This window comes from Pteropus vampyrus, unplaced genomic scaffold (assembly GCF_000151845.1).
Source record: "Pteropus vampyrus isolate Shadow unplaced genomic scaffold, Pvam_2.0 Scaffold18, whole genome shotgun sequence".
Lineage (NCBI taxonomy): Eukaryota > Metazoa > Chordata > Mammalia > Chiroptera > Pteropodidae > Pteropus > Pteropus vampyrus.
This window is the reverse complement of record NW_011888799.1, coordinates 5,286,967-5,312,458: the sequence shown is the minus strand read 5'-3', so window position 1 is coordinate 5,312,458 and position 25,492 is coordinate 5,286,967. Positions and strand designations below refer to the sequence as shown.

Genomic DNA, 25,492 nt, shown 5'->3' with positions numbered 1-25,492 from the left:
GCTTTGCACAATGGCCCCTGCTCCTCGCTGGCCACCTCTCCCACCACTCTCCTGGCATTCGGTCCTTCACTGTTGAGGGGCACCCACGTTCCTCCCTCACAGAGTGTGCACCTGCTTTTCCCTCTCCCTGGAATGCTTTTCATATGCCTGGCCACATCGATGCATTCACGGCCCTGCTCAAAGACAGCTAGATCTCTCTCCCTCCCTACCCTTTTTAAAATAGCAACCCCTTCAGCACTTAGCTCCTTCTTTCATCTGCCCCTCCGGGTCTACTCATGCTCCACCTTTTTCACCCTACATGCTGCCTGGCTGGCCAGGTAGGCCTGTGTTCTCTGGCTTCCGGCAGAGAATAGGCAGGATACCAGAAGGTGGGAGGGAGAGTGAGGTCAGGATATTAATTCTTGGATGACACCGTCCCTGCAGGGTTGCTGCTTGCTGCCTGGCCACCCAAAGACCCAAGGCCTCAGTTCCTGGCAAAAGGCTCTCACATAGGCCTCTCTCCAGGTCCTCAGAACTGCTCCCTCCCCTCCCTATCACTCACTCAAGTGTCACACTACCACTTGGGTTCCCCTACACCTTGCCTACATCTTTGGAGGTAATCCCTTTATTAAACCTCCCTCAAATTTCTCAGAGCACCCTATTGCTTTCCTCTCGGGATCCCAATTCACCACCTGACATCACATATCTATTGTTTGTGAGCTGTCTGTCCCCCAACTAGACCATAAAGTCAAAGAAGGTAGCCACTTTATCACACTCTATGCTGTATCCCAATATCTGCCTCAGTGCCTGCATGAAGCAGCTCAATAAATGCTAGTCAAATAAGTGAGGAAGGGAAAGATCAATGTAACCTGGAGATGGGATATGGAGGCTTGAAGGAGGGCACGGTTTTAGGAGGTAAAGAGCACAAAGGTACAGGATGCACCAGTGATGAGAGTGGCCTTCTCCCCTCAAGGCATAAAGACCTCTGTTTATGTCCTTCCTAGCACTTCACTTTTGTTTTCTTTGTATGTCTTCCCACTAGAATAAATCCCCTGGGGGCGAGGGCCACCTCTGTCTTCTTCACCACGGAATCCTCGAGTCTGGCATAGTACCTGGCATACACAGAAGGCACTAGACCCGTATTTGTTGAACAAATGAAAGAAACAGGAGTTATCCAAAAGAAACAATGAATCAGCAGGGGACCTCAAAAGCCAAGTTAGGCAGTTTGGACTTGTAGTGAAGAGCGTTTAAGGAAGAACTGCAAGTCCTGCTGTAGCAGGGCAAATGACAAAGCCGGGGCTTTTAGTAAGATGTGCCTGGCAGGGGTCACGGGCTGGGGACGAGCGGGAGGCTGCTGTAGCATCAGGCTGGCAAGGGAAAGGTGGCAGAATCTGGTGACTGATGGACGAAGACACAGAATGAAGGCTCCAAAGTGTTTAGCTTGGTGACTGTGCGATAAGGCTGTACAGCCCGCGGTCCTGGCTGGAGATAAGTACTCCAGGGCCACTGCTATTGGCCTGTTTCCAACTTCGCTCCAAAGTGGGAAAGCTGGGAAATGAAAGTGATTTTAAGGGAAGCGTGAATCAAATCCACTTTGACCATGTTGCATTGAAGGTATTACTGGACAGCTCAGTGGAGCATAAATGATGAGACAGATGGGTGCTGAGGACTCCCAAGGAGGGAACAGCTGGAGGTGGAGGAGCAGATGAGCCATCTCCTTGTATAAGCAGAGGAGTTTAGGGGACCTCCCACAGCTGGGCAGTCATAGGGAGGGGCCAGCCAAGAAAAGGGTGGCCAAGAGGTAGAAAAAGGAGGGCAATGTAATGGAAGATGAAGGAACAACTTTGAAGAAGGGGCAGCCATAGGGTCACAGACCAGAGGCGAAAGTCTGTTTGTACTTCACTGAGGTCCCCACGCCAGAGGAACGTCTGACTGTTGGCTTCTGGGACTGGCTGGGAGAGCCAAGGGGGCCAAGTCAGGTGGTTCAGTGTTAGAGAAGGGTTTGCTCCCTGTGCCACCACGCATTCCAGGGTACATACCCCAAACTTTGTGGCGGAGATTGCTAGTTGTCCTCCAAATCCAGTCTTTCCTTCTTTCCATGGTGACAAGACTCCCAAATTTTACTTAGACACAGAGCCACCCAGCTAAAACTCACATTTCTTTGCTTGCCTTGCAGTTTGGTGGGGCCATGTGGCTAGGAAGGGGCAGCTTTTGGGTCTTCAGGTCTCCTTCACACACGCCTCCCCTCTCCCTCTTTACTCCGGTTGGAATGTGGACCAGAAGATGGGGTGGCAGCCATCTTCTATTACATGCATATAAGCATTACCCGAGGTGACGGAGGAGCCATGAGACAGGAGATACCATCAGGCCACCAAGCCAGCCTGGGCCACCTACCCAGACTTCCATACAAAGCATACATTTCTGTCTTAAGCCACTCCACTGTTTTGGGGAACTTTTGTTAGAGCAGCCTAACTCATATTGGAACCCACCGTTTAATCCAGTAGACATATCACTTTAGATCAGACCAGAAGTCGTTCCGGCCCATGTCTGCCAGGGTTCCCAAGGGGGAATGAGAGGCCTTTGGCATTTCTCTTGATGAGATCCTATATTATAGATCCATTATTTGTAACGTGATCCAAATTCTTCATAAAAAATGTTCTACTTCCTTAAGGAATGAGTAAGAGCAGTGATTAGCAGCTTCACCATCACTCTCTCCATAACTGGTTCCATTTTTAGTTCCCTTCTCCTCCCATCCACAGGCCAAGGAGAGTGGGGGTGTGTGTGGGAATCACCTTGCACTCAGTAGTGTTCAGTGCATTTGAGGGACAGAAGCAGGTACAGTCACAAGTGTGAAAGGTAAGAAGCATAAACTCTGGAGCAGACTAAAGTCAGTTACTAACCTCCCTGGGCCTCTGTGTCCTCAACTGCAAATGGGGACAGTAAAAACATCTACTTTTGAAGGAATTGTGAGGATTAAATGAGTGGATATGTGTAAAACACTTAGAACCATGACTGGCAACAGTTAAATTCTCAATTAGTATTGGTCTTTATATATAATTTTAAAAGCAACAGAAAAAAAGGTCTGGCAATGGAATAACATTGTCATTTATAAAGCACAGATGCAGACATTCTCAAGAAATAGAAGATGGCTGCCACCCCATCTCAAGATACCTGACAAGGTATCATAATTATCCCGTTTTATGGAAATTGGTTTGGAAGTTTAGTGATTTGCCCCAAATCTTATAGCTAGTAAATTATAAATACAAATGTCACCAAGCCTTGTTTTACTGAACCATGAGGTCTCCAAGAAAAGAGACTTCAAGATTCCAGAAAAATAAAGTTCAGAAATACCAGTTCCTTTTAGGCTTGTTTCTCTCAAAAGCCAGGCCACTTTGTTATTGGTTTATCAGTTAACTCCACAAACTGTCATTTATTTAACTGCTTCCCTATCAGAAACGAAGGGGAGGGGCCTGCTGAGCATCCTCACCCCTAAGCCAGGGCTGGGGCTGCTGATCCAGGAGGTGGGAGGTCAGGGAAGGGGCATGCTCAAAAATAAATATCGGAGGGACTGCTGTATACTTAGGGGACGTAAAAACTGAGTGCAATGTGTGAATCTTATTTCGATGCAGATTTTTTTTTTTTTTTTTTTTAGGCGAGACAACCCTTGGTTGATCTCACAGATTACAAAGAACTTGTCAGCTTACAATCCTTTATTATTTTTTATTTTTTACACCTACAGCACCTGGTCTTCTTAGGTGGTCTCCCACCCAAGTACTAACCAGGCCTGACCCTGCTTGTCTTCCGAGATCAGACGGGATCGGGCTTGTTCAGGGTGGTATGGCCATAGACTTGATCCAGATTTAAACAAGCCAATCGTTAAAAACATCTTCGAGACAACTGGAAAACTCTGAACTGGGTATTAGAGGATATTATGAAAATGTTCATTTGTTAAGTGTGATATTGACACGGCGATTAGTTTAAACAAACAAAATAGTATCAATCCACGCAAGTATGCTCTATACAAAAAAAACCCTTATTTTTTTGACAAAGGTGCAAACATAATTCCATGGAGGAAGAGCAGCTTTTCAACAAATGGTGTTGGTTCAACTGGATAACACAGGCAAAATAATGAACTCAACCTAAACCTCATGCCATATGTAACAATTTACTCAAAACAGATCAAGGACTAAAATGTAAAACATACATCTATAAAAATGTTAGAAAAAAATATAGAAAAATTCAGGACCTAGGGCTTGCTGAAGATTTTTTAGACCTGACACTAAAAACCCGGTCCATTAAAGAAAAAGCTGATCAATTGCACGTCATCAAAATTAAAAACTTTGCTTTGCAAAAGATCTTGTGAAGAAGTTACAAAGACCAGCTACAGAGTGGGAGAAAGTATCTGTAAACCACATGTCTGACAAAATTCTTGTATCCAGAATATATAAAGAAATCTCAAAACAAGAAAACAATCTAATTAGAAATTAGGCAAAAGGCTCACATTTCACCAAAGATGATATACAGACAGCAAATAAGCACATAAAAAGATGTTCAACAACTAGTCATCAAGGAAATGCAAATTAATATCACAATGAGATATTACCACACATCTATGAGAATGCCTAAAATAAAATAACACCAAATATTGGTGGGCTGTGCAGAAACTGGATCACTCATACATAGGAATGTAAAATGGTACAGCCACTTAGGAAAATAGCTTGTTTCTTTTAAAATTAAACATGTAGTTAGCATAGGCCCTAGCAATTGCACTCTTGGGCATTTATCTCAGAGAAATGAAAACTTTTATTTACACAAAAACCTATATACAAATGTTCATAGTCATTTTATTCATAATAGCCCCAAACTAGAAACAGCCTAGATCTCCCTCAATTTGTGACTAAACAGAGTGTGGTATATGCACGCCATGGAATACTACTCAGCAATAAAAGGTGCTATGGACACACACAAGATGGAAGGCTCTCACTCACTTATGCATTGTGAAACAAAGCCAACCTCAAAAGGTTACCAACTTTGATTCCAGTTATCTGTACTTTAAATGAAATTATAGAGATGGAGAACACAGCAGTGGTTGCCAGGCCTTAGGGATGGGGAAGAGAGGTGGATGTGGTTATAGATAGCCTGAGGGACCCTGTGGTGATAGAAATGTTCTGTAACTTGATTGTGGTGGTGGTTACACTGATCTACATGTGACAAAACTGCATAGACATAGACACACACACACACACACACACACACACACAGAGGTAATGGTGAAGTCTGAATGACTCTGTGGATTGTACCAGTCAATTTCCTGGTTTTGATATTGCACTAGTTACACAAGATGCTACTGCTGGGGCAACTGAGTGAAGGGTACACAGGACCTTCCTGAACAGTTTTTTTTTTTTTTGAAATATCTTGTGATTCTATAATTATTTCAAAATTGAAAAAGGTCTAAAATTTTTAAAAGATGCATAATGACATATTTACAGGTTAAATGATACAGGTCTTAGATGTGCTTTAAAAAATACTCCAAGAAGAAAAAAAGAAAGAAAAAAAGTAGGAGAAATAGATGAAACAGGATTAAAAAGATGCTAAATGTTGGAGCTGGGTGAAGGATACACTGGGAAAGCATATACACTTTCCTTGCTAATTTTGGGTTTGAAAATTTCCAAAATAACAAGTTTTAGAGTTTCCAATGGCACCTAGTCCGACAGAAGGGCTAAGCCTTGCTTATCTGTCTACAGTCTTTCTCACTGCTATGACTTTTGAATACAAATTAAGTCCAAAGCTTACAATTCTGTTTCATTTACGAAGCTTTTCTTATGACCTTTTATTAAGAGCTCATAAATCACATTAATCTGGCTGTTTTTCCTCCAAGAATTCTTCCAAAGTTATAAAAAATAGAAATTTATAAATACACATTGAGAAGTATGCAGTTTTTACACAAGAGTCAGGTCAATGTTTCAAGTTGTCTAACCATCTCCCAGTGTCTCTCATCCAGAACAGAATTACAGCAGTACAGCCTCTGAAATGCCCACAGCAGAAATAGTGACTCTTCTCCAAATCCCACCTTATCCCTTAGCATAAGGGCACTCAACAGGAGTTTTTCCAGATGGTGACAGCAAAAGAGGAAGTGTGGAAATGTTGACTGGAAGGTTTCCGCCTGCATCTGCCATGGCTCAAACTTGGAACTGTAGTTAAACTCAACAGGCCAAGAATCGCCAAGAGCCAAATCACAAACTTCAAGGGGGTCAGCAGAGGCCCACCTGACTGCTTTCAACTATTTGGTCCAGAGCTGGAGAATCCAGTTTTCTCGCTAGCATTCTCTCTTCAGTTACTGACATGCAGCTCTTTCCTTCCAGGCGATGGGATGAAGTACCCTAGAGAATAGTGAGGCCAGAGGAACAAGGAGCCTGCTGTCAGGTCACCGAGTGTTTTGGGTTTTCGAATTCATCAAGAGCACGGAAAATTGAGATGACTGTGGAAGCCAAGTATAAGGACAGCTGAATGTGGACTCTAGAATGCTAACTCAGGAAACGCATTTACCCGGTGTTAACTTTCAGGTGTCACTGGCACTTTCCTTCCTCAGACTTGGTTTTTAAATCTCTTCCTCTGGAGACCAAAGGATATCTGCTTGCCCAGCATCTTCCTTAAACACATGTTTTTTTGCTGTGTAGGGTACGTCAAGAACGAAATCTTCTCTCCCCAGGAAGCAAAGAGGTTGAAGAAATTCAGACTTGCCCCTGGAAGAACACCTTGGCCTGGCCTGCAGGCTCCTCTCAGCCCCTTCTGCTATGAAGTGGGAGAGCATGGTCTTCTGTCCATGCCAGCTTTCCAGCAGAATGACCAGGCTTCTCAGCTTTCAGAATACAAGGCCAAATCCGCCCCTCAATATCTCATCATCGACTCCCCGCCCTCCATCTAATCATTTTCCTATTGTTTGAAACCGGTGATTCCTCTATCAAGTCATAGCATAATATATCCACTGATCTAGGCTCCTGTCAGAGAAAACTCTTTTGCCAGGATAGGGCAGGACTTGGTAGTTCCCAAGCATACATTCCAGGGGGAAATAATGTTGAAGCTGGGCGAAGGGTATATGGGGAAAGTATATACACTTTCCTAATTTTGGGTTTGAAAATTTCCAAAATAAAGTTTTAGATGGTTCCCAGGGGTACCTAGTCCAACAGATGGATAAGCCTTACTCATCCATCAAGTTTTGTCTGACTTTCCCCCCTGTTCTCTAGCAGATAAATCTCTCAGGAGAGAGGGTTGCCCTGTTTTAGGAAGCTCAAATGCTAAAGAGAGAATCAGTGCTGCCCTTATGCCATCGCTCTCCTCCACGTTACATGTCTGCTCAGGTCTCCTGATCCCTGCTGGCCCCAGATCAAGGATACGTGGACTTCCTGTTTCCAAGCTCGTGCGAGAAGGCAAAGTGAGCTCTGCTCAGCTCAACAGGACACCTGGAGTCCAGGTGAGGAGAAAAATTAGAATGAGGTTCTAGGAAGATAAATTGGTACTGCAAATTGTGAGTCAGTAAAAGGGGATATCCTGAAATAGAAACTAGGCAAGTGGGCTTTCAGGCAGAAAGCAAAGCAGGCAAAGAACTCTTTCTTTCCTGCCACCTTCCCTGGTCTTCTGGGTTTCAAAGGGACCAAGTCCTACAATAATAAATAAAATCATTGGCTGCTCCTATGCCCCACAGTATGACCTGGTTGATCAAGCCGTGTTGTTACCACTGTATCTTCCTCAAACATCCAGTGAAAATAGGTAATCTTAATAGAGTTTGCTACTAAAATCATGCCCAGTCACATCCCAGTAGCCTTGGCTGGATCGCGAGGAGGCCACCCTCTCCTCTTCCCTGGAGTGGCTTTAACTCCGCCAGGAGGGTGGTGTCCGCATCTCTGTACAAGGCAGGTTTCCTTCTCGGCTCACGAGAGGGACCTAGAAGGAAGAGGAATCTATGGAGCTTGCCTGGTGTGGGCCCCACATACTCTCCTTCTAGCGGGGAACAACTCCAGGGCTGTGGAGGTTGGTACCCAGGCTGCGGGAGGCTCAACCTCTATGCAACAAGAGGTACATACATATGGGAGACAAGAAAGGAGAGGAAAAAAGAAAATATTTCCTCTCACCAGAAAAGCTGTCCCCAAGGTTCAGACCCACCGATGAGCCTTTCTTTTCTGCCAAGGAGCAGGGAAGACCAGAGAAGCCAGAGAAGCCTCTCTGTGCCCAGCCTGCAACTCACTTCTTCCTGCGGATCTTGGGCTTCTTCACAGGTCGCAGATAGGGGTTATCGATGATGTTCTCCTCCCCATTCCGGCTCCCCGGCAAGGAGGGGTTCTGCTGCAGGACAGAGGTATTCTCCTTCTCGGCTCCAGAATCATCCTTTGAGCAAAACACCAACGGCATAAGGAAAGAGATCATGCCCATCATAAGAACTATTAGCATCCTTTTCATTGAGATTGGAAGCCCAGGGGCCACCTTCTTTTCAGGGCCTATCTGCGCCTCAGATGAAATGAGGCCCAGGCAGCAGCTGGCTATCAGAAGAAGGTGAGACCAACAGCTTTGACACAGTGGGGCTCAGAACACAAAACCCCAAACTCTTGACAAGGCAGGGATATGAGTCAGAAAGAATAGAGACCTGGGAGGGACAGGGAGTCATGGGATAAAATTTAGATGCTTCAGGGAGAAAGACTAACCTGTGGGGAGATAAAGAAGAAAAGTGACCCTCTATGCTTTGCAGGACTGAGAGACACGGGGTCAGAACAAATCATGTGCAAACGGCCTCTTGTGGACCAAAGCTAATGTAAATCATAAGAGATTTTCCCCAAATTCTCAAATATCTGGTACTTGCAACATGGTACCAATGAGCATATTGTAGCAGAGGCCAGAAACTTCTCGAGTCCTGAGGGTTTCTACCAAGGCAAGGCAGAGCGTGCAGACACCAACACTGGAACATCATCGATAACCCCCATCTGTGACTTGGGGATCAGGTCTCTCACAGTTTGGTTTCTAAGGAAAGTGATTTTGTAGAAAGGTTTGTAAATCTATATATATATTCAATAGGATCCCGATTAAAAATTTTTAAAAATCACAATTGTGTGTAGACTGGAAAAGTAATATGTTGAAATTTTAAAAACTAGTTCTGGGAAAGTAAGTGACTGGTTCTCCTTTCCTTATTTATACTCTTTTATTTTCCAAGTTCTGTGAAGTGAGCAGAAGCTGCGGGGGAAGGGGGAAATCACGTGAAGAACTTGCTCTGGAAGATCAGGCCTACGTGACTAAGTGACCAGAAGCTGGTTGGGCTGCGCCCTCTGGTGACAGGCCAACAGTTCTTTCACTGAGATTCCTGTTCTGTACCATGAGGAAAAAGGCGACCTAACTTAGACAAAGACATTGTTGTAAACAAGGCAGAGCAGAGGACACTGCGATTAGATGGCACAAAATGAATAGCAGACTCTTGCAGAGACCGCTGGCCTAGGATGCAGACAACAGTCTCAGGCTTAACGAACCTGAAGAAACTGGGTCACTTCTAGGTTCCACTACACGCCGTCCAACTGTCCCATCAATTGTGTTCTCCCTAAAGACCCAGTTCCATATAGAGTCCCTGTGCTCTCTCCAGTACTAGATGTGGTGGGGCCACAAGGTGACTTAGAGCCATGTGGACCTTCTGGAGGTACTCCTGAAAGCAAGTACCCCAAGATCAACCTAACTCATACCAGACACAAGGTCTGACCACAACCAGACCTGCCTTGGATAACAGACTCTCGACCTTTCTGAAGTTCTTAATGGCTTGATTTAGTCACTCACTCCCTACTCACATCCCTTCTCTTCTCTGTGATAACGCCCTATCTTCAAAGTTACTGGAAGGTCCCTTCGGCTGTGCTTTTAGTGTTTCCTGAGATAACAGGATGGAGGTGACACAGCAATGCTGAAAAGCCAGCCTTTTGACCTCTGCTGGAGGGTACTGAGACTCCCTCCACTCCCTCCACTTGGCTCTGTCTCACAGGCCAAAATGTGGGTCCTGTTTTGGGACAATAGCTTCTCTTCTCCCAAGTAAAGTTTCTGGAAATTCCACTTTCTTTCCTCTTTCGGGGACGGGTAGCGGAGATGGGGAAGTACAGGAGGAGTTGATAAAAGTACTGAACTGACTGAGATTTGGGGGGGGAGGGGGACGGGGAGTGAGATCGGAAGGGTCTGTCAAGAGCCTGTCCAAGTCTTTAAAGGCCAGACTGGCAAAGCATGTGCGCTTTAATGAACCCCACGCCTCGGGGTGACTGCATCCAGTCTCAGCTTTTTCCGCACCAACAACTTCCTCATGTACCTCTCCCCTGCCCTCCAGGCTCATACAGCCACTGCTACTCGACATCTCCATTTGGGTGTCAAGTAGGTCTTTCAAACTTAATGTGCCTAAACCTGAACTCAGGACCTTCCCCTACACATAATCAGTTCTTCCCGCAGTCTTCCAGTCACAGGTGATGGCATCTCCTTTCCTTCTCTGACATCCCACATCCAATCTGTTGGGAAAATTTCTTGGCCTTACCTTCAAATTACAGGTAGAATTTGACCACTTTCACTATCTCTACTGCGACCATCCTGGTAGGACCCACCACTGTCTCTCGCCTAGACGACTGCAATGGCTTCCTAACTGATCTCCTTCCACAGTTCACTCTCTGCCTGCGCTACGGACCATTCTCATCACAGCAGTCAGCAGTTCTGGAAGAAGTTCGGATGTGTCCCTCCTCTGCTCTACACCTTCCCATAACTCCCATTTCACCCAGTTAAAAGCCAGTTCTTAAAACCGTTTACAAGGCCCTACCTGATCTTACCGCTTCCTCTCCCTCTCTGCCTTCCTCGGCCACCCTCACACTCGTCTCCACACTGTTCCTCAGGGCCCTTGTACCGGCTGTTCTCTTTCTGGGGAAGAACACTCTTCCCCAAATACATGGCTTGCTCTCTCACCTTCAAGTCTCATCTCAAATGTCACCTTTTCAGTGATGTCTGCCCTGAATATCCTATTTAAAACTGAAGCCTCCACTCTGGATCTCCCCCTAGTGGGTCCTTCCTACCCAACACTTTCATCTTTAATATATAATGATGTATTTATATATTTACTGTTGTTCCTCCACTGCCAACACATAGGCTCCCCAAAGGCGATGTTTTGTTTGTTCTGTTCACTGATGTGTCTGTCCCAAACACTCAGAAAAGTATCTGGCAAATATCACCATGTACTAAATAAATACTTCGTAAGTAAATGACTGGTACCATTGCTCATAAAAGAGAAAAAGTTTAGACACTGGGATTGCCTGCAGGAGACAGCTAGTTCAAGTGGAAAACAAAAACACTTATACGTTAATTTAAAATGACAGTCCTTTTATGTTCAAATAGATGGAAAAACCTGAATCAGGTTAAGTAACTACCTAGACACAGTCCCTGAGAGACGTGCTGCCATCACAAGATAAAGGAATCACCTGTGGTCAATACCAGTTATTTAATTAACTAACAATGTCTGTAAATGCTAACGATGGAAAACAACGTAAATGTCTACAGGGGACTGGTTAAATTGTTACATCCGCAAAATGGAATATGATGAGGCCGTGAGGAGGGATGAAGAAGCTCCTTATATCCAGGTAGGGAATGACTGCCAAGATAGATAGATTGATGAGGGAAACAGCAAGGGCAAGCCATTTGTGACTTGCCATCTGTGTTCAAAGCAACAATAAAAAAAACTATGTCTCTAGAAGGACACACAAGAGACTGGTGATTGGTTGCTTTAGAAGAGGGAAAGTGGATAGCAGGGAATAAGAATGGGAAAAAGAATTATCACCATACATCTTTTTATACATTCTGAGTTTTGTTCATTTTGAAACATATAATTATATTGGCCAGTCCAACATAGTAAGATTAATAAGTCCAACTGATTGTATACAAATTGTTGCTAGAATCCTTTTCTTGAAGTCTTTTATTTTTTTACAGAGCTTGTGGTTGTACAGCCTGAAACAGCAGGGGAGGGAGCAATGGGTGCCATGAACTGCCATGTGCCAGGCACCTGATATATATTAGCTCATTTTATCTCAGGCTCCCACTTTCCCTTGAGATAGGCATCGTTCCTACCCCTAACCGGTTGTTCTTGTGAGGAGACAGACTCAGATGCTGGGCAACAAAACCAAAGCCACGTTATCTGGGAAGTAGCACAGTCTGGATTTGAAGGCAGGCCAGTCTGACTCCCAGGGTCAGGTCTTTCTACTCTTTGCTGTCTGGCTTGGCCTCTCGGTATCCTGCGGTGCTCAGGCAGTTCCTGGCATTCTTTCAGCCTTGGTTCACACACTGCCATGACCTCACCTATGTCATTACCTGGAGTGTTAGATAACACATCTGCAAGCCCTTTAACTACTTTGTACTTACAAAGGGATGGTGATGTTTGCTTAGAAGATTCCTCCTCATAAGGTGAACCTCATCTTAGTCCATGACCCAATCACCAAATCTCAGACCAAATTAACTGAGTCCAAAACAGAAGTGTAGAATAACAAGTTCCTCTGCTTTGTGTAAAGCCATGGGCTCCCAGCCCTAATTCTGAAAGGAATAATTCAACATTAAAGAAATGGTGTTCAAGCAAGGAAGAGCTTTAGCAAATAACAGTTATTCAGCAAATAACTGGCATTCTTCACCTCAAACAGGAGCTGCTGGCTGTCACTAGGTACATCGTCCCTTAGAGCACATGAGGAATGCTCAGTCCAGCTTCAACTACTAAGGCATCTTCTGCTTAAAAGCCACGGCCGACCTTAAGGATGGATGAATATGGTAACCTGACTATTAGGGTTCTGTAATCTTTAAAGGGATTGGAGCTTCCAGCAGTTCTGTGACTCTCCTTATACTTTCTTACAAGATGCTAGAATAAGAGTGGGCTCTTATCCTGTTACTCGCCAAGTACAACACATCGATAACCAGAAAAGAACACCCACAAGTTCCAATGAGCACATCTCCTCACCCACCTTCATCTCTGTAGTCACGTACTCTCTCCTATCCTGGGTATGAGATGTCCAGCACAAGGCTAACCCCTCCATTTGGGCACTAGATCCCATGCCCTGTCACCTCTCAAAGAACATCATTCCAAAATGCTTCTCTCGCATCAATTTTCCCCCTCTACCAGGATCATTCCCATTAACACATAAACATCTTATTTCTTTTATCCTAAAACACAAAAATAAAAAACACCTCTCTTAACTCCTTTCTTTTCCCCCTTTAGTTACCACTCCGTTTCTCTCCTTCCCTTTACAGAAAAGTTCCTTAAAACAATTGTCTGTATAAGTGCTGTCCAATGGAACTTTCTGTGATGATACAAATGTTCATATCTGTAATGCTCAGCATGGCAGCCACTAGGCATAAGTGACTATTAAAACGTAGCTAGTGTAACTAAGGAACTGAATTTTAATTAAATTTAAATTTAAATAGACCTGTGTGGCTAGTGGCACTGTAACGGACAGCATAAGTCTATCTATACTCACCGACCCAATTCCTCTTCTCCCATTCTGTGACTTCGCTGCAGGCCCTTGCTTTGATTCTTACTGAAATTGTTCTTGTCAAAGTCACAAATTATATTCACTTGCCAATCTAGTGGACAAATTCTCAGTCCTCATATTACTAGAACTAACTGCAGCTTTTGACGCTGCTAATCACTCTTTCCTCGATGAAACACTTTCTTCCCCTGGCCTCCAGGACACCACATCCTCCTGGTTCTCCTACCTCTCCAGTTTCTACATCTCCTAGGCTGGTTCCTACTCATCTCTTCATCCTCAAAACAGTGGAGAGCCCCAGGGCTCAGTCTTTGCATCTCTTCTCTTTTTAATGTTCATTCACTCCCTAGGAGCCCATCTAGTCTCAAGATTTTAAACACTATTCATACGCTGATGCCTCCCAAATTTGCATCTATAGCCCTAACATCTCCTCAAACTCTAACTCCTACATCCATTTCTACCTGACATCACCGCCTGGATGTCTAATAAGCATCTCAAACTTACCTCGTCTAAACCTAAAACTCCTGGCTTCCCCCGCCACCTTCCTGTTCCACCTAATACTCTTCCTTATCTTGGTTGAAGGTGACTCCATCTTTCTTGTTGTTCAGGCAAAAAACCTGTGCATTTACTTTTGACTCTCTCCTCTCACATGTCACAAACATTTTATCAGTTGGTTCTGCTGAAAATAATCTAGAATTGGACCAAATAATCTATCTGACCACGTCTCATTATCTTTGCTTCTACCACCATCTCTTAGTTTACTGTACCAGCTTCCTAACTGGTATCTCTGCTTCTGCCCTAACTCTCTACAGTCTTCTCTTAACATAGCAACCCAACTGATGCTGTTAACAAACTCACACCAGTTCCTGACCCTCCTCTGTTTAGCACTGCCCAAGTGTTTAATATAGCTTTTAAGACCTGACTACCCCATCCCCTACTCTGTCTCCTCCTTGGTCATGCCATTCTGGCCACCCAAATGGCCCTGCTATTCTTCAACACCTCAGGGACTTTGCACCTACTGTTCCCTCTGTGAGGAATGCTCTCCTCCCAGATATGTGCAAGCTTTGTTCGATTAAGGTCTTTACTCAAATGTCACCTTCTCAGTCACCCTAATACCATTCCCCCATGCCCATATCTAGTTCCTATCTCCTAATCTATTATTTTTCCTTAGCACCAAGAGAGCAGGAAATTTTGTCTATTTTATCTCCTACTGATTCTCCAGTACCTGGAACTAAGCCTGGCTCTGGCGGGCACTCATTTAATATTTGTTAAATGAATGAATGAATTCCCAAAACACGAACTTGCCTCTCAAACTAGAGAGCATGTCACACTGGGATCAAGAGCCCATCATGCAAATCCCTAACATAAAGGCAGAGACCTGGGGTAGGTCATGTCCAATTCCTAGAGTGACAAGTTGAGGGCAGTGTGGGCTAATTTGGGGGGGGGGATACTGTGAAGCAGGCAGAAGGCAGGACCCACCGTGCTGATATGAAGAGGGAGGTTCTCTGTGTCTGTCTGCTCATCCTGCTCTGAGGAATCCGTCTCCTCCATTTGTTGCATCTCCAGCTCAGATGGAAGAAGAGCTGTCAGGTAGGGGATGGTGAAAGGTCTGGCAGCAATCACTGGGGGATTGGAAGAGAGGCACGAGTCCACTGTCATGGAGTCCTGGCAGCTGGCCCAGAGCCTCACAACAGATCAGTGAGCAGCACCAAATGACAATAATGGCTAACAAGCTTGGAGCCCTTACCTCGGGCCAGGCAATGTCCCACAGGCTTCACACGTGCTATCCTTAATCCTCACCTCCACTTTAATAGCTAGATACAATTACCAACCCCATCTTACACATGAGGAACCTGAGGCACAGAGAGGTTAAGTGACTTCCTCCAGCACACATAAAGTGGCAGGGTGGGATTTGAACTTGGGCAATATAACTTTAGAATCAACTTTTCCCAAGTACGATGAAAATCAGACAGAACTGGGGCTGAATCCAGCAAAGCATCAGTTTAGTGGTCTTGTACCCATGGCCAGTTAAGCCCTCTAAGCCTCGTTTCTAGAGCAGAGATATTTATCCCATTAGCCTGAAGAATCAAGTCCAAATATTGGACTTGAGAACTCTCTGCATGTAAGTGTATCCACTGAGGTAGAGGGCACTTCAGGTAAATGAGAATTCCAGTTCTTCCAAAAAGCACTAAGGATGAGAAGAAGAAATTGTTGATAAACAATACAAGTCTTTATGTACTTCTATGGTAGAATGGGATTATCAGGAGACACTACGATTATTTTTATGTGGCTCAGATGTGAGGTTCTACAGTCAGAAAAAGCTAGGTTTGAAAGCTACCTCCCAGCCATGTGACCTTGAGTGAGTTACTTCATTTCTTTTTTCTATAAATCTTGACTTCCTATAACAGCTCCTAACTCACAGGTCTCTGAGAGAATTTAATGAGATGCTGTAGGGAAAATGATTAGCACAGCGTCTGGCACTTAATAACTTAGCTATTATTTCAAGCCAGGCACAAAGAAAACAATCACTAAATAAATCACCCGGACCAATCTCCCTCATTCACTTCTGGAAAAACTGGGGCCTATGGAGATGATGTAACGTGGTGAAATGGTAGTGCTGAGAAATTAAATGAGATGGTACCTGTGAGAGGACATGGTGAAGGGCAAAGCCTGGCAGATGTTCTGTAATTGTCCCACCCCTTGATGCCAGTGTCCCTTCTACTACCAGGGCTGCCACTTCTACTTTATGAGTCTCTCTGATGCCCAGGGCTCAATAACCTTTGAGGTAATCTAAACTAAATGTACCTCAAGCAGCCAATCCCAAAAGAAGCCATTACTATTTCAGAGTCATTGGTTAGGGACAAAACCCTTAAGACCTGAGAAAAGGAGCCAGAAATCTGAGGAATAACATGAACCCAAGACAAGAACAAATCGTTATTTGTTTCTTCCTACCATGCTGAGAGAAAGGGAAGATGTTATAACTATTTTAAATGACAAGACAGGGTCCACAGAGGGGAGAGACTCTCACATGGAAATGTACTGACGTCATCTTTGAAAAGACTCTGGGTCTCGCCTGTCTTGGCCATAAAACGGGTGAGTGCCCGCTCTACATCTCGTCTCTGGGATGCAGCTTTCTCCCGCAGGACCTGGTAGTCTGACACAGGTTCACGGTATGTCTAAAAAGAGAACAGCAAAGACACCAGTGAAATACCAATGGATCATTCTGCTTCCCTCGGGTCCCTGCCTTGCTGTTGCTATGTCCTTCCTTCCACCCTTTAAATGACCCACTACCATCATTCAGAGCAGAGATCCCCAAAGGGCCTGGGAACGACAGAAAGAAATTAATATAACTATCATTAACATTTATTTTTAGTCTGAAAAATTAAGAAATGCACAAGTATTTACTACAGATCGACTCAGGCCTTCATTTAGCTCCCATGACAGCTGGTCTCAGGTGTAAGAGACAAATCCTGAAGGAAGAGTGGGAATCCTGCAGGAAGCCCTGACAGGGACCACCAGTTCCATCCGTGTATTGTGACACTGTGGAGTATGCAAGTGGCTGCTTAAGTGGATTTGTGGATTGTACCGCTTTGTTTTCTTAAACCAATCTTGGTTTTCTTAAACCAAAATGGACATGTTGTCCCAAATGATTCTCTCAAAGAGCTGGAGACTGAAGATATTAATGTAAGAGCAAGTGAACAAGAAAATGGCAGGCCTGATACTCCTCCTCCTAATTCTGAGCTCTTTGGCAATCAAGTTATGGAGTGAAAAATGACTGAGATCTAATCAGAACGAGAAGTTGGCCAAAACATTTTAAGTTGCAACTGTAAAGGCCACTTTAACAGTGACCTCTGTGACGTGGAGACAGGGCTTTTAAAGGCGGCCATGGGAAACATTTCCCCTGATGTCAATGTTAATTCAGGTGTGTCACCTACATACAGTTCCTGTGTCCAAACTGAAACACAGAAACGGTGTTTTCCGACATGTTTAAAATCTTCCTAACATAAAGAATTTCAGTGACTTTTGAATATGTTTGTTAGAAACAAAAAATTCAAGACCCTGACATCATTTAAGAAAACTGAGATCCAAGAAGCTGGAAATGGAATAGAAAAATTTAAACAAAATTCTTTGGATAATTGGTAAATGAGAATGAAAAAAATTACTTTTGTAATTTTTTATTAAGGGGAGCCAATGATGCTACATGTCTTTGTAACGTAACTTTTTCAACTATGAGAGCCATTAAAGTATCAAAATAAACTGATCTTAGAATCAGACCTCCAACTTATTATTCCATCAAGTATTAAACCAGGATTTCAAAAAATAAAAAGCAGAGGCAATCAGTGAAAAGGTTTCCTGAACCTTTAATAAGGGTCAGATTATTTTTTAATGCACATTATTTTAGTACAATATTACATCGATTCATGTAAATAAGCATGAATATTGGAGTACATACTTAATCAATTTTTCCTGACAGAGACAGACTATAAGAGTTAGAGATTGTTATGGGTTGAATTGTGTCCCTCTAAAAAAGATATGTTGAAGTCCTAACCCCCAGTATCTCAGAATATGATCTTATTTGGAAATAGGGTCATTGCAGATATGATCAGTTAAGGAGAGGTCATATGAGAGCAGGGTGAGACCCTACTCCAATATGACTGGTGCCCTTGTAAGAAAATGGCCATGTAAAGAGAGATACAGAGAGAACACCATGTCAAGACAGAAGACTGGAGTGCTGCATCTAAAAGTTAAGGAACACCCACAGATTGCCTACAAACCACCAGAAGCTAGGAAGAGGCAAGGAAGGATTCTTCTCCTACGGGTTTCAGAGGGAGCATGGCCCTGGCAAGACTTTGATTTTGGACATCTAGCCTCCAGAACTATAAGACAATAAATTTTTGTTGTTCTATGTCACCTAGTTTGTGGCACCCTGTTATGGCAGCTCTGGGACACTAACATAGAGACTACTGATCAAGGGCAACGGCTGTATTGAAATGGTGGGTGACAACCTATTCCTCCCCACACCTCATATTCTGAGGTGTGAGAAGTGTCCTGGAGGACTTGCCCCAACAGCCTGCACAATGCCATATGTGCATCAGTATGTGCTCTGGAGGCGGGGACAAAATAACTGTGTGGAAGAGCCTCTGGGGACTCCTCTGCACACCAAACCTTCCCAAAGGAGGGTAAAACTGCTAATCCAGCAAATGACAACACATTTGAACCATAGAAGGCAACTCAATTTGACTTCATTCTGACCTAGAACCCAGAGTTATAATAAGTTTCATTTCATGATATCACCAAGTATGTTTTAAACATTTCCTCCGATTTCAAAAATAACTCTTCCTATTATGGAAGATTTGGAAAACCCAGAAAGGTGCAAGCAAAACAACAAAAGTTACCTATGACCCACTGAGAATTATTATGAACATTTTGTGGAATATCTTTCTAGTTATGTGGCTAGGTACTCCTGCCTTTTGGTAAGACAGGCAAAATTGTGCCAGCTTCAATTTGTGTTTAACTATATATATTTTTTGTCTTAACTTAAGAACACAATTCTCCTTTGCCAAATTGTTTAACAATGAGAAAAGACATTTTGCTTTCTGAGCCCACCTTTCACCAACAAATTTTTGGACTCCAGTCTGACACTCACTAGGAATGGACTGCTTTGCCTCAGTCATAGGCCAGTATCATGTCCTCGTCACTCACCGGAGTTTTGATGTAGGTGTGGGGGTCAGGAAACTCGGGAAAATGGCTGGGGATGTGTGGCGGGTGGGGTCGGTTCTGCCCTGCAGTGAGGGCCTTAGGAGTCACAGGCTGATTGGTCACTGGAGCTGCAACAGAGCCATAACCAGTTACTTTTCCATCTAAGGCCTTGGGTCTCTACCTAAACCCTCTTTTTCTCAAAGTAAATGCTGGACCTCAATTTTCTGAACAATATGGACCTTGTATTTCTAGCAATAAAAAGCCTTCAATGGTTTAAGGACCTGAAAAGGTCACCCCCACATGCCCAGCCCTGATGGACTGACCTTGGGTGACATTCCCATCTACCACAATCTGCCTGCATGCCTCTTAGACAGGTGAATGGGTAGCTGTGACATCGTTCATGACATAAAAGATGTTGAGGAACTAAGGGGTTAGATGAGGTGCAACTCTCATTTTGAGAATCCAGATAGCAAAGACATAAAATATGCCAGAGTAAGCAAGCATGGGCGAATGATAACAGAGGATTGAAAATGGCACCTTCCACAGCTACTTTGAAAGGGAACTTCTTCAAAAGATGCTTGCTTGAAAAAAATGATGAAAAAAAAATCTAGTGAATTTTTCTCAGGTCCTACAAGACCACACTAGTTACTCCCAACTCAGTTGATGGCAATTTATCTAAGGCGCAGGTCATCGAACTTTGTGTAAAGAGTCACAGAGCAAATATTTTATGTTTTGCAAGCCATACAATCTGTCACAATTACTCAACTCTACCATTACAGCATAAAAACAACCATAGATAATAAGTAAACACGGCTGTGTTCCAATAAAACTTTATTTACAAAAACAGATGGTGAGCCACATCAGGCTTACAGACTATAGTTTACTGACTCTTGATCTAAGGAAAAACAAGAGCTTTTGTATCTTTCAAGCAGCATCGACTGCCCTTCTGGGGCCAAAGCATAAGAACTACAGCAACATCTCAGAGACAGTTTTCCTTTCTAGTGACTGAAATTCACACCCCAATCCTATTAGCCCAAAGATTATATTTTATATATCCCCAAATAATGGAATGGAGCCTGCAACAAGGAGGTAGCTACCACACTGATCCCTGCTCTATTCGACTAATTCATTCCACAAGCATTCATTGAGCACTTATTACCTCAGTTCAAAGTCACTTACGGGCAGTGATGACCATCCTCTGAGAACGTTTTGCATAAGCAGGGAGAGTGTCCACATTGAAACCTAAGAAACAGGAAAACAAAAATCACTGTGGATACTGAACATGGAGAAGGGGAAGTATTTCACTGTGGTGAAATAGCTTAAACTCCCAACTCAGGTGTTTTACTGCCACTCAAAGAAAGCTCCAGCAGAATCCTCCAACAGGGATTAGGAAGTCTCCTAAAAGGGTTTAGAGGAACCTTCTCTTAATAATCCTTTCAAGCTAAAAGCAGACCAGAAGAACCATGAGAAAATCTGAAATCACGCAACAGACATGGCTCACTCCTGTGGACTCCTCTCCCTTAACTCCAAATCAGCTGCATTGAAGAAGTAGAAACTTGTGTACTCACCCATCTCAACAAGTGTGACCACGATATCTGACAGAGTGGGCTGAGTCCTGGCTGTGTGCTCACAATAAGACTTGGCACTTCTCCCAATTTCTGAAATGTCTGGGAAAGAATCAAAGGCATTAAGTCTTATTCTCAGTTTCCAAAAAGTTAAACATAGAATTACTGTATGGGCCAGCCATTCCACTCCTAAGTATACACCCAAACAAATTGAAAGCAGGGATTCAACCATATACTTCTATACCAATGTTCATAGCAGCATTATTCACAATAGTCTAAAGGTAGAAACAACCCAGTATCCATCAACAGGTGAATGTGTGAACAAAATGTGATCTATCCATATAACAGAATATTACTTAGCCATTAGAGATGAAGTACTGATACATGCTATGACATGAATGAACCTTGAAAACATTACATTAAGTGAAATAAGTCAGACACAAAAAGACAAATGTTGCAAGATTCCACTTATATGACGGAAAAAAAATTCATAGAGACAAAAACTAAATGAGAGGTGGGCTGGGGGGATGGGAGAATGGGGAGTTATCGTTTATGGGTTCAGAACTTCTGTTTGGAATGATGAAAAAGTTCAGGAAATAGATAGCTGATGGTTGTACAATATTGTGAATGTATTAAATGGCACTGAATTGTACTTAAAAATGATTTAAATGATAAATTTTGGTATGTATATCTTGCCACACACATACAAAAAAATCTTATTGTTTGTATTGTCTGGTGGGCAATTTTTTTTCTTCTGCCTGAAGTTGAACCTCTATTAAAAGTCTGAAGTTCGGATAGCCAGTTAACTCAGTTGGTTAGAGCATGGTGCTAATAAAAATCTGAAGTCCTTCAGTGGAAAGGGGAAGGTATGAAGCTGAACTCCATGAATGAGCTTCTAAAGTGGATGGGAGGTTTCATGGAAACTGAAATTGTGCTCAATTTTACACACAAAAATCCATGGGTCCACAGAATTTATCAGATGTAAAAGGGATCCAAAAAGGTATAAAATCCCTGTTCTAGGGGCCTAATGGTTCAGAAGATAAAAGCAAGTGGTACTTAATAGGGAAGGTACTTGACTGAAGACCTACCACCAGCTGGCCTGAACAAGTCACCAGTTCTAGACTCCACACATGAAAACAGAGGACAGCATTGTTTACTGTGGGGAACATCTAATTAGAATCCCCGTACGTTTTAGAAATAAGCCAGTTAAAATATCTTCACCCATTTGGCTTTTTTCTTACTTGCCAGCAGGTGCATGGATGTCAAAGGATATGTTACAGGCAATGTAGAAAACAACACGGAGATGTTGCTCTGAGTAAGGGTGAATAAGATATATAGAATAAGTCTAAGAATGGAGTCCCTAGAAACAAAGTGATTGTAGTCAATAAACACAATTATGCCTAATGCTTATAACTGATATAATCCTAAAACTCTGATATCCAAAGCCTCTGTCTGACAACATGAAGGTGCCCAAGTCTTAGCAAGCCCTCAGCTTAAACCATTCATCCTTGATTTTCCCCTGGCTGAAGCAGAAGATTTTTACACTATCTTCAAACCTTTTAGTTCTAATACTCATAGCGTCCAGCACAAATATTTCGGCTCCAACTCCTTCAGTGACAAACACTTTTTTCTGAGAGAAAAAAGACCTCTTTTCCAGTAGTATAGGAAAGAATTGCCTCAACTCTAAGGACCTTTAAACTCGGAATTGCAAGATCTTTTCAAGAACTGAATTTTTACCTGTTGGAAACTATTAGGACAAAAGTTCTCAAAGTGTGGTCTGGGAATCCATGGGCATGCCTGAAATCCTTTCCAAAGTCCACAGGACAAAACTGTTTTCATAATAAAATTAAGACATTCTCCGACTTTTTCACTCATTCTCTCATGTAGTTTTCTTGAGGCTATATGACCTGTGATGATAATCATGGCTCTGATGGATAATAATCATATGCTTATTCATTCTTATGTTTTAAAATTTTGTTTTATTTTCTAATGTGGCAAGAATCTATGTATAAATACATAAAGCCCATGTATATTTACATGTAAATATATCTGTATAAAATATATAAATTTATATATAAAAATCTATGAAATTTAAATATGTACATATTTATATATAAATAGATAAAAAATATTTAAAGCCCATGTAAACACAACTCTACAGAGTCCTCAAGATTTAAGAGTCTACAAGGGTTCTAAAACCAAAAAGTATACAATCACTGCTTTAGGAAAACATTTAGTACTTAAAAGTTCCAAACTTCAGAGAGCCACCTCACCCCAGATCTCGCCTTCCCGAGGCAGCCCAGATCCAGTGACTGATCAAGACCAAAGTAAAGGCAGGGCCTTTCTGCCTGATGTGGGATACCGGATGAACAATTATCACCCCAGAGTGCCCCACTGAGTTGGCCAATTCTTTGTTTGGCCTACACTGCAGTTCAACTTCTGCCTAAACCTTTCTCTCACTTCCATTGTTAGGTGGTGATCCCCCAAAATACCTCCATCCCTCATTCTATCCTACCCCCCAAAAAGGCCCAAACAGGGAAATATACTGTACATGCACAAAAGCCTCAGTGAGATCATTCTAGACTCCTATACCTCAAGATACTTCCTTTTAAAGGTGTTTTTTCCCCATTCTATAAAACTTATTCACCCTTACTCTTTGTATTAGATAATATAGCATTTGATTATGTCATGTGGTGGCATCTGTATGTACTGTGGGAATTAATCCTGACTCTCCAACAAAACTGAAAGTTGAGTACAGAACACAAACAGCAATAGTAACAGCACCTAAAACTCATCAAGAGCTTACAATGTTCCCATCATCAAATGTTTTATGTCTACATCTCACTTATACTCACAATTCCATGAGGTGAAATTATTATCCCATTTCACAAATGAGGAAATTAAGGTTCCGTAGGTGTTGCGACTTGCCCAAGCTATTAAGTGGCAGAGAGATGACTTACACCCACGTCTATCTGATTCTAAAGCCTGTAAATCACTTCCCTATGTTCTTTCTCTTAGATCCTAAGACAAAGCAGAACACAACAGATGCTTGGTTGATATGAAAAAGGCCTATTCTTTCCTGGTACTTACAGCTCTGTAGCATCTCTGTCAATGTTTCCACAGATGCTTTTTCAGCGCTCTCAAACCCTGCCTCTGTCAACAAGGAGCTCACAACCACTTGCAGCGTTCGCCTCCGGGCCAGATGGTAGTTATCAGCAGGGTTAGTGGACTGTTTGCCTCCTGATCTCTGTGAATCAGCAGCCCAGAAAGGAGATTTTCATTCACCGGACAAGGATGCAATCACATAATGCACGTACCGTCAATGGCAAGCAAAGGTTCTTTTGCTAAATATTTATCAATGCTTAATAAAATGTGATAGCCCTTGACATTCAGGCTCATAGATCTTGGCCAACTGAGTAATAATTGAGCATCCAAGGGGCTTTAAACACGGAGACAGCCTCTCTACTTATCTAAAACTTAAAATTCAAATAACGCAAATGGCTGTTTCGTATCTTCTATTTTAGCAGATTATCAGAATATACAGGTGAAGAAACACGTATAATGGGATTGAAAAAATTCCCAGAAAAAAGTCTCGCTCTTTTGTTAAACATGCATGATGGGGCTGAATTTATCTCTGTCCCTCAGAAAATAATAACCTCTATCTTGTTCCTCCCATCTCCGCACCATTTCACTAACAGGTAAAATTAAAACAACAGCATACGATGTCGAAGAGAGGAGGGCAAAGGATAACCGCACAGAAAAGTAGAAAAGCTAAATATTTTGAAACGGTAATCCCGCCCAACTTTGGCTAGCCAATAAGAAGGCGAAAACAGCCTCTTCGGACCAATCAGGAGGTGTTCCGGGTTCCCAACCCCCCCAACAGGGAACAAACCAATCAGTATACAGGTCCACCAACTCAGAAGGCCGCCGCCAAGTCCCAAGGAGGGGGGGTATATATGGCCTGAAGGCCCTCCTCCACTCTGAACTCCTGTTGGGGCTGGATGTCTAGGTATGAGCTTGTTGCCCAGGCTAGGGAAAAGTTACATAATGCTGAGACTCCCTCGGCTTCGACCCTCGTCTCCCGCCCTTACCGTTCCGGAGCTGCCAGCCCCGGCAGTGGCCGCCGTGTCGGCCATCTTGCTCTGGCGTAATGTGCGCGGGCGCAGGGCGCGATGGGATTTGTAGTCGCGGGGCGGGGAGAGGGCGGAGCGGCGCGCGCCCCCTGGGCCTTTGGAAGCTTGCTGGGGTGGGGTAGGGTGGGGTCAGGGAGTTCTTCTGATGACCCGGCCCACTTGACTTCCAGTGAGCGAAGAGTTGATGGGGCCCCAGTGAGCCTCGGAATTGGCCATGAAAATGAGCCCTCGGTTTCACACCTATTTCAAGATGAAATCGTTCTCATAAAGAACACACTCCTAGAACGCTCCAAACTTGACTGTTAGTAACACCTGGCTGGGTTCCGCCAAATGCCAGTGACTCATCTGTGGGAGGGGCCTTATAACGTGCATTGTTAAGCTCCCCAGGTGATTTTCCTGGCGGGAAATTTTGGTAATTCATGTTGTGCTTAAGACTCTGCAGCCCATTAATGGCCCAATTGCAACTAGAATCTAATGACCACCTAGTCCAGGTAATCCACTGCACCCTGCTGCCTTCTCGCCCTCAATGCTCAGGTATTTGCATGGCGAGCCAGGAGGCGCAGGCGGCATGTGTCCCTTATCTGCCTCTCAGGGCGTTGCGGTG

The 25,492-nt window shown here is 43.4% G+C and overlaps 1 protein-coding gene and 1 pseudogene across 3 annotated transcripts; both read right to left on the bottom strand.

Annotated features, from left to right (window-relative positions):
- Positions 1-3,709: 3,709 nt before the first annotated feature.
- Positions 3,710-3,828, bottom strand: LOC111736189 (annotated as a pseudogene).
- A 70-nt stretch (positions 3,829-3,898) lies between these two features.
- TAF8 (TATA-box binding protein associated factor 8) lies at positions 3,899-24,904 on the bottom strand. Of its 3 annotated transcripts, none has more exons than XM_011354614.2 (9): positions 24,847-24,894; positions 23,846-24,002; positions 20,759-20,857; positions 20,370-20,432; positions 19,194-19,318; positions 16,519-16,666; positions 14,970-15,112; positions 8,222-8,361; positions 3,899-7,920 (listed from the first exon to the last, which is right to left on the bottom strand). In XM_011354614.2, exons 1-9 carry the CDS (start codon positions 24,889-24,891, stop codon positions 7,908-7,910), a joined length of 933 nt encoding a protein of 310 aa, XP_011352916.1. In that variant the 5' UTR covers positions 24,892-24,894; the 3' UTR covers positions 3,899-7,907. The 3 variants fall into 3 exon arrangements, 2 of the variants coding, with proteins under 2 accessions (XP_011352916.1, XP_023383369.1); XR_002779096.1 differs by lacking the exon at positions 3,899-7,920 and adding an exon at positions 12,382-12,549 and having other exon boundaries at positions 8,226-8,361; positions 24,847-24,904; XM_023527601.1 differs by lacking the exons at positions 3,899-7,920; positions 8,222-8,361 and adding an exon at positions 12,571-12,757 and having other exon boundaries at positions 24,847-24,904.
- Positions 24,905-25,492: the final 588 nt, after the last annotated feature.

Bases quoted from the DNA above. Each gene is read 5' to 3' on its own strand.
- TAF8 (XM_011354614.2), bottom strand. From the start codon at position 24,891: ATGGCCGACACGGCGGCCACTGCCGGGGCTGGCAGCTCCGGAACG. The intron at 24,003-24,846 runs GTAAGGGCGGGA...GCTGATTCACAG, and splicing joins GGGCTGGCAGCTCCGGAACG to AGATCAGGAGGCAAACAGTC. The intron at 19,319-20,369 runs GTAAGTGACTTT...GCTCTGTTGCAG, and splicing joins GAGGATGGTCATCACTGCCC to CTCCAGTGACCAATCAGCCT.